Here is an 8,971-nt window from a genome sequence, read left to right on the forward strand (position 1 = left end):
CACGGGGCTGGCGTACGCTGGGACCCTCTGGGCAGAGGATACCGGGGTGGAGGGAGTGTGGGGCACCCTCCTCCAGACCAGGACGTGGGGCAGGGAGGGATGTGGGAGCCCCGACCTCTCCTCCCAGCCAGGCTGTTGCCACACTGGGACCTTGAGCAACTCCATGTGACTTCATTTCTTGCAAAACAGGACTAACCCCCTCCCCAGACCCGACACTGACCCACCTCGCCAGGGCGCTGGCAGGACCAGAGGGTGCTTTGGGAATAAATGACACAGTACTGCAGAGGCTCTGCCTGTGGCGCAGGGGCTGGCGGGGGGCTCAGGGCTCCCCAGCCTTCCCCTGTGATCGCCCCGTGTCCCCTCCAGCACCTTCTGCTGAGTGGCCAAGCCCCGGTGGCAGAGGCCCCACGGTGACATTAGTGGCTGGGGTGGAGGAGCGGAGGTCAGGGCAGCCCGGGGGGGCCCAGCACCCTGCACAGGGCTGGAGAGCGCGGCCTCTGCTCCGCCACTTCCCGGCAGCACCCATTTCCCCCACGCACCCACCCACCCCCACTCTCGAGCCGTGGGTGTCACCGGCAGGACAGCGGATGCTCTCGACAGCAATCTCAGCCCGCTCAGTGCCCGGCCCCGGCACAGAGGGATGCTGCGGTTTCTCGCTCCCTCGCCGGCACGCCTGCCCTGCCGCGGCAGGAAGGCACCGAGGTGCTGGCGTCCGGAGCATCGCGGTGAGCAAAGTGGGTCCCGTGGGCACCCTGCGGCGCCAGCAGCTTGATCCGTGTGCCCCGGGCACTGCCAAGCCCCTGCGCGCCCTGCACCGCGCACCCACCCCGGGCACCCGCGCTGCCAGCACCCTGCAGTGCTGGAACCTGCGCCATGCACACCCTGGACCGTGGGCACCCTACAGACACCCTGCACCGTGGGCACCCTGTACTGCACTCACCCTGCACCACGGGCATCCTACAGACACCCTCACCCTGCACCACGGGCACCATGCACCCTGCACACACCCTGCACCGTGGGCACCCTGGTCCCTGCATGCACCCCGTGGTGTGGGCACCCTGCATGGAGAGCACCCTGCACCGTGGGCACCCTGTACCACACTCACCCTGCACTGTGTGCACCCTGCTCCATGGGCACCGTGCAGCGCACACCCCCTGCACCCTGGGCATGGGCAATGCCCAGACACCCCGAGGGGAAGCACCCATCAGGGATCAGTGCCAGATATCGGGGTTGGGTGACCAGGGGGTGGGACACGACTGCTCCCTCCGTGCCCCTCACCGTGTGCCCCTCACCTTGGTGCCATCAACCTGTGATATAAACAACTCATTTTGTCACAGGTTTCCCCCAGTTTCCCTCACTGCAGCCCCAAAGTCGCCCAACCCCACCCTTGCCACCCCACGAGCTGCCGGGTGTCCTCTGGGATCTGCTTCCCATGCCTGGGGTGCAGTGGGGCTCAGGGGTGCGGTGACACCCCCTCAGCAGAGGGGACATTCCTGCCCCGGGCTGGTGCTTCGCTGTGGCCCCAGCAGCCCCTCACCCAGCCCTCGGCCGGGTGCAGTTTGACACAATCTTCTGATTTCTGTGGCTTCCGATTTCCGTCTCGTTTTGTCTTCTGGGTCAACCGAAAACGGAGCAGGAGGGGCCAAGTGCCCACGGGGAGGGTGCTGGGGTGGTGAATTTGGGGTCCCACGGAGGGGCTGGGGCTCCTGCCTCGCTGGCCTTTTGCTGGAGCGGAAAATCACAGTGGGAACGTGGAGAAAAACAAACCTCAGGGAGGTGACATCCTGCCCCAGCTTTCTGCCACCGACCCTGCTGATCACCAGCCTCCGGCACCAGGCAGCACTGGCGGGGGGGCAGTTTCCAGTGGGTGCCGTGCCCCCATGCTGTGGGCATGCAGGGACGTGACTCTGGGCATCCTGGCACTGGGGACCCAGCCCGCTGTGCACCCCAGCCCTTTGTGGGGTCCCGAGGTGCCCGCGAGCTGCTCCCTGCAGTGCCCCCGCTCCGGGAGCACGGCTACAGCCAGCCCCAGAGAGAACCCATCAGTTATGGGCAGCCAAGCTGAAAAATGGGGCTTTTTCCGAAGTTTCCCCACAGGTTTGGTCATTTCATCGCTTCTCATCCCCCACATCGTGCTCCTGGCAGGGCTGGCACCATCCTCACCAGCTCGGCCCTGGTGCTGACCTGGGCTGGCACCACCCGGCACGGCCACTGCTGGGCTGCCCCAGCTGGACCACGCACACGGGAGCATCCCTTGCCCACCGGTGCCATGTTGGCAGCCCCGCGGCAAGGACAGCCCCGGCTTCCCATCCCTCTCCCCTGCCCACCCCGGCGCTGGGAGCTTGGCAGCTCCTGCTACATCCCCGCCTGGTCCTTCCCTGTCTGCGGTGTCTGCTGGAGCAACCAGTGAGATCCCGCTGGGCTCCCACCCTTCCCAGAAGCAGCTCCAACAGGGTGGAAGGTGACCCCCCCCCACTCCTGAGCACCTCTGCTTTGGCGGGGGGGCACAGCCCTGACAAGCTGGTGTCCCTCCGGGGCCAAGCTGCCACCACTCCTGGTGGTGGGCTGGGCTGCAGGTAGCCAAGAGCCCGGTGTTGGTGGCACGATGGGGACAGGTCAGATGTATTTGGGCGCACCAATCCAGCCCCACTGTGCCCCCCACACAGCCCAGTCTCCACTGCTGGGCTGGCCGGCACTGTGCAGGAGGATGCAAGGAGGCAAGGAAAGGGTTAACTCGCTCATGCCCCAAAGAACTGAGATTTATTTCGTTGCCAGAGGGAATGTGATTAAGGAAAAGAAGTATAAAAATCATAATCAACTACAGCAGGCTCAAAGGCACGGGGGTGCTGGCAGGACCCTCCGGGGAAAGATGGTCGCTGGGCTGGGGCAGAGGGACAACGGCTGGAGAGTGGAGAGGGCACGGGGGGCCGGGGTGACACTGGGCGTAAGGGCTGGGGAGGACCCCCCAAAACAAGCCCACGGACAGGCGAAGGTCTCCTGCGCCGTGGGGCGAGGGCTCAACCTCCAGCCCCACGCTCCAGCCCGGGAGGGGGGTCAGAGCTGTCGGGGACCCCAGCCCTGGGCCCAGCACCCCAGCCCCGCTCTAGGTGACAGGGAAGAGGCACCTGGGTAACTAGGAATCACTACAAAGATTTTTGCTTTTTCAAAACTACAACCAAAAACCATTAAAAAAAAATTAATAAAACCACCCCCCTCCCTCCCACCCACTCCCTAGAAAAAAAAACAAACCTAAAAAATACTTTTTTTCTGGATCTTGCAGGAGAGCGGCTGGGCTGGGCCGGGCGCAGGTCGGGTGCAGTGGGGCAGGAGCAGTCACCCCCCCAGGAGAGGTCGGAGGGAGGCCAATGCTGCTGGGACCAGTAAACTCAGATAACTGGGGAGGGCTGGGAGCATCTGCAGAGAGCGGGCACCATCCCTGTGCCAGGCTCCCAGCCCTGCCCCTGGTGCCCCTAAAGCCCTAAGGACCGTGCCTGTGCCCTTCTCGGGGCGAAGCTGGGGGGAAGTTGCCCCCAGAGAGCCCAGCCCAGCCGCAGTGTCGGGGTGGCACCGCCGCCAGCCCCCCCGCAGCCCCCCCGGTTCAGTGGCTGCTGTTGCTCATGGAGAGCCCAGGCTGCAGCGCTTGAGGGAACATCTCGGCTTTGTGGAAGGGCGGCATGTAAACGGGAGGGGATGGCGCCAGGCTGTAGCCCTGGGACGTCACGGGGATGGGCAGGCCGGGGGGGGGCACCAGGGCCTGGTTCACATCGTACATCACCCCCTCCGCCTCGTTGCCGAAGGGCAGCAGCAGCCGTTTGCCTTTCTGACGCCGGTTGCAGAACCAGACCCGGACCACCTGCGAGGGAGGGGAGATGGGGAAGGGTGAGGGGGGCGAGCCCCGGCGCTGTGCGGGTGACAAGAAGACCCTTCTGCTGGTGGCATCTCCACAGCACTTCGACCCACCCTCCCTGCCACAGTTCCTCCTGCGGCTGGGCTCGGACAGGCTGATGGTGGCTACCAGCCCTGACCACCGTCCCACAGCTCCCAGTATCAAACTGGCCTGCTGTGGGTGCTCGGGGACCCACCCTGCGAACCCTCCCAACCTACGTCTTTGTCCAGGTTGAGGTCCTCGGCGATCTGGGAGATCTCCTGGGGACTAGGCTTCACACACTTGCGGAAGAAGCTCTCCAGCGTCCCCTTCACGTTGGTCTCGATGCTGGTCCTGCGTTTTCTCTTCCGGGCTTGGGCCAACACTTGCTCAGCATTGCACATCTGGAAACGAGAGAGAGAGGCCACACGCTTGGTCACAGGGCTAGCAATGTCCCCACCGGGCTCTGGACACACATGCAGCCGGCTGCAGAGGTCTGGGAGGGATGGGGACAGGCTTTGACCTCGTGACTTTCCATTGAGCATCACCCCACTGTGACGGGCCATTCCCAGTGTCCCAGCACTGCCTGTAGCTGGTGCAGGGGGGGGACAAACACGTCTGCCAGCATCCCCCGAGGGAGTAGCAAGCTGCATCTCCAGCTTATCTGAGATCCCAGCAGGATCTGGCTGCTCCGAGACAGGAGCTGCCACAGTTGCCACAAGGTGTCTGCGGGGGGATTCGGGCTCCCCCGAGCATGGCAGAAGGCGATACCCAGTGCTTCCCCCCAAAACCAGACCAAAGCCATGGCAGCGAGATGACGCTGTGGCACCAGACGCCTGCTGCTCCCCTCCCTTCTCCCAAAACGCCTGTGTAAAAGGGATGAGAAGCTGCAGCTTGATGGCTTGTCGGCGTGCGGTATTCCCAAATCCCGGCCCTCCCCACCCCGTACCTCCTGCATGTTGTCCGTGTTCTCCGCCTCGTTGAGCCAACGCTGCAGCAGCGGCTTCAGCTTGCACATGTTCTTGAAGCTGAGCTGGAGCGCTTCGAAGCGGCAGATGGTTGTCTGGCTGAACATCTTCCCTGCGCGGGCAGGCACGGCGTCATGCCCTGTTCCTGCCCCATGCTGCGGGATTTCCCCCCTCCAGCAGCCCCCCGGGATCCCCACCTCCAGCATCCCCTTGCCCCTGCGGACGAGGGACCAGGAAAGGCATTCTCCCTGCTGCTTCAGCAGGATTTTAAAGCACTGAAATGCTCTTCCCTAAGCAGCTGTAGCTATTTTAAACCAGTTCCTTGTTATCAAACCCTTCCAGCTTGAGCAAGTACTTAGCAGGGCTCAGAGCCCCAGGAGCCCGGGGGCTGGTGCTCATCGCCTCCTTTGCAGGTCGTTAAGGAGCAGAAATCTCCATCATCCCGGTGCTCCAGCCCCCTCCCAGGCCTCTCCCTTCCCCGCGGGTGTGGGGAGGGGAGATGAGGACCCTTACAGGACCCTTACCATAGAGGGTGCCCAGCGCCAGCCCCACGTCAGCCTGGGTGAAGCCCAGCATGATGCGCTTGTGCTTGAGGTCCTTGGCGAACTGCTCCAGCTCTTCCGAGGTTGGCGCATCCTGGCAGGGGCAGAGATAAACTCAGAGGGGACAACTCGGGCCTGGGAGCTGCCAAAAGCAGGGTCTGTCCGTGTGTTGGGGTCAGCGTGGGACGGGGATGGGGATGGGGATGAGAGAGCAGCACCAACACCCGTCAGCTGCTGCCACCTCTGGGCGATGGGGTCCTTGGGGCGATGGGGTCCTTGGGGCGATGGGGTCCTTGGGGCGATGGGGTGCGTGGCAGAAGGGTTTTCCCCAACCCCTGAACAAGGAGCTCTGCTGAGGGACCCCAAAGTGCCTCCACCCCTCCCTGCCCCACACAGGACCCCCTGGACGCCCCCTCTGACCACACCGTCCAGCTCACACCATGCTGGTGTGGCAGAAGCCCAGGGTGGCACAAGGACCTGGGGACAGAAAGCAGGTCCTGGGAGCACCCAGAGCTCTTGCTCTGCCCCTCCACGCCCTGGGAATATCCCCTCCACCCTCGTGGCCTGACCAGAGGCAGCACTGATGGGCACATGTGCTTATGGCCCCAGTGCCGCCCTGCTCCCACGCATCCCACGCCACGTCCCCACGAGCTCAGCTGTCCCAGGACGTGGGCACCCACCTCCCCATGGCTCTCGAGCACAGGGCAGCCCCTCGCCAGCCCCTCTCCCACCTGCGCCCAGGGCAGGCGACACGGCTCAGATGAAGCAAATGATGAAAGCGCTCACGACTCGAGTGGGATCCAAACACCTCTTTGCCCCAACCGGACTCTTCCCCCCTCTGCAAAGCTGCTCACCCAGGGGCTTCCCTTCCTCCCCGCAGCGCAGCCTTCAACTGCTGCGGGGGCATTTTCCCATCTTTTACCCCAATTTCCACATTTGCGGCGCCATTTCGGATTTTACAGACGTCCTTTCTGCCACCACGTCTCGGCTGTTAATTCCTGGCGTGCCTGGGCAGCCAGGAGCCCGCAGCATCTCTGCCACAGCCGGGAAAATCCAGTCCTCCCAACGCCCACCCAGCCGGCCAGGCTGCGACCCGGGGCCCGCACATCCCTCCCCGCTCCCACCCGGGGCCGCGCATCCCTCCCCGCTCCCACCGCCGGTGCGTGGGAGCTCCTGAATCCCTCCCCGGCACCTTTCCGGCAGCAGCAGCTCCGCACAAATCCAACCAACACACCCGCAACACCTCGCAACCCACCCCGGCATCATCTGCCGCTGCTTGCGGGGGTTTGGATTATGCCAAGATTTAAAAAATATTAAAACCAAACCCAAAACACAACTGCCCGTCGTGCTGGTAACTACCGCTGCCACCCCCCGGAGGCTCCCCCTCCGCCTCCGGGCTGGCTCTGCCCGCGCCCCGGCAGCCGTCGGGGCCCGCGGAGCCCCGGGAGGAGCGGCCGGGGAAGCAGCCGCCGGCCCCGCAGGGCCGAGGGCCCGGGGGGGGGCTGCGAGGAGCCGGGCTGCGGCGGGGCAGGGCCCCGGGGAGGACCGCGCTGCGCTGCCCCGGGCGGTGCGCCGGAGCTGGCGACAGACGTACGGCACCGTGTATACGGGACGGCCCCACATGGCACCGTGTATGTGGGACGGGCACGGAGCATCACGTCTAAGGGACGGTCAGCACAAGTGAAAGGTGCCCCCCAAGTCCCCAAACCCACCGTTCTCACCCCAAAGCAGCCTCCCCCCGCGGCGCGGCCAACCCAGCGAGGACGAGCCCGACACCGGCACACGTCGGGCTGGTTTAGGGCTTCTCCCGGGGGCACGCGGCGGAAGGACAGGCAGGATGGCACCGGCGGGGTCCCCGTTTGTCCCTGCCCCGGCCGGGTCGGCGATGCCATGCCCGGGGGTGGCCAGGCAGGTCCCTGCCCCGACGGGGCGGCGCGGCAGCGAGCCCAGGCTCCGCTCCCTGCCTCCCAGCGGCCCCGGGGCGCGGAGAGGAGCGCGGTACCCCCGCGGAGTTGCCGGGCGGAGGACAGCGGGGCAGGGCAGCCCATCCCCGTCCCGTCGGGTCTCACCTCGTCGCCGCTGTCGCTGGAGTGTCCGCCCTCGCTGGCAGCGCCGCTGGAGCTGCCGCTGCTGCCCAGCCCGGAGGGGCCACCGGAGCCCGGCTGCAGGGCGGCGGGGCAGGGCTGGGGGCCGGGGAAGGCGGCGGCAGCGGGGCCGGGGAAGGGCGGGCCGGGCAGGGCGGCGGTGCCGGCGGCGGGGGGCGCGGGCCCGGCCCAGGGCGGAGCGGGCCAGGCCGGGCCGCAGCAGGCCGCCGTGCGGGGCTCGGGCGAGGGCTGGCGGCAGGGCCGGCCCGGGCGAGCCTCGGCCTTGGCGGGCGGCCCGGCGGGCGGGGGCAGCCAGGCACGGGCCGGCGGCGGGTCCCGGGCGGCCTCGGGCTCGGCGGAGAAGGGGAAGAAGAGCGGCTGGGCGGCCGCCCCGTCGAAGCCGCCGCGGGGGAAAGGCGGGCCGGTGTCGGGCAGGAGGCCGAAAGGGGCGGCCGGTAGCCCCCCGTCCGGGCTGAACATGCTGCCCCACGGCCCTAAGGCTCCATGCGGGGGCTGCGGGGCTCGGCCCGGCCGCCCGCCGGCCGCTGCCTCCCTGCTGCGGCACCGCCGGCGCCTCTGAGGGCGGCGGGGCCGGGCCGGGCCGGGCCGGCCCGTATGGAAATAGGCCCCGGCCCCATTGGCCCCACACCGGTGGGTCGGGCGTGAACTTGATCCCCCCCCCCCGGAGGGGGTGAGGGGGGGGGAAGGTGCGATGGAGGGTGGGCTGTGGCCCGCCCGTCCCCTCGGGCCGCGGGAGGAGAGGACCAGGGCCGGCCCCGGTGGGTGAGGGACCCCGTTGCAGGGTCTGGCACCCTCCAGCCCCGCTCGGGCAGGGCAGAGCCCCCCGCACAGCTCGGGAGGGCTCGGTGGGACCCACATCTCCCAGATGTCAGCCCCAGGGTCACCCCATCTGGGGACTCCCCGGTGCCTCAGGGTCTCGGTATGGGCAGGGGTCTGGGGCTGCTCTGGGGAACGGGGGGCAGCCAAGGCTGGGGGTGCGGGTAGGGACGGCAGCCCCCCCGGGGCCGCAGGACGGAGGACAAGCCCCGGGGACGCCGGTGCCGTCGTGCAGCGGGAGGGCTGTGCGAGGGCTCGGCCGTCGCCGCTCACCCCTCTGCGCCACGGAGCCCGGCGGCCCCATGAGTGCCCTGCAGAGTGCTGCGGGGGTGATGCTGGGGCTCCCCGGCTCCCTCACGTCCCCACTGTCCCTCTCCTCTCCCTCGCCCCGCAGAGAAGGGCTGTGCCTCAGAGGGACCACGTCCTTCCCGAGGCCTGTGCAGGCAGAGAGGCCCCAGCGCTCCGGGTGTGCAGTGGGGAGCTCATGGCAGCCCCGGCTATCAGGCCCATCTGCTCCACAATGGAGCGCGCTGGAGATTTTCTCTGTCTCCAGGGCTTTCCCCTCACGCTGCCCTTCACAATGGCGCTATGGGCGCCGGCTCCAGACATTTCCCCCTTCCCTTCCTCCTGCCTCAGCACCGGGAGCTTCCCTGATCCTGGCACTGCCGCCCAGTC

The 8,971-nt window shown here is 67.2% G+C and overlaps 1 protein-coding gene across 1 annotated transcript; it reads right to left on the reverse strand.

The window, feature by feature from the left end:
* Window positions 1-3,598: 3,598 nt before the first annotated feature.
* Window positions 3,599-7,939, reverse strand: LOC137670922 (POU domain, class 5, transcription factor 3). The gene is made up of 5 exons (XM_068414093.1): window positions 7,445-7,939; window positions 5,358-5,469; window positions 4,815-4,945; window positions 4,105-4,269; window positions 3,599-3,853 (listed from the first exon to the last, which is right to left on the reverse strand). Exons 1-5 carry the CDS (start codon window positions 7,937-7,939, stop codon window positions 3,599-3,601), a joined length of 1,158 nt encoding a protein of 385 aa, XP_068270194.1.
* Window positions 7,940-8,971: the final 1,032 nt, after the last annotated feature.

Source organism: Nyctibius grandis, chromosome 16, assembly GCF_013368605.1.
Source record: "Nyctibius grandis isolate bNycGra1 chromosome 16, bNycGra1.pri, whole genome shotgun sequence".
NCBI classification, from domain to species: domain Eukaryota; kingdom Metazoa; phylum Chordata; class Aves; order Nyctibiiformes; family Nyctibiidae; genus Nyctibius; species Nyctibius grandis.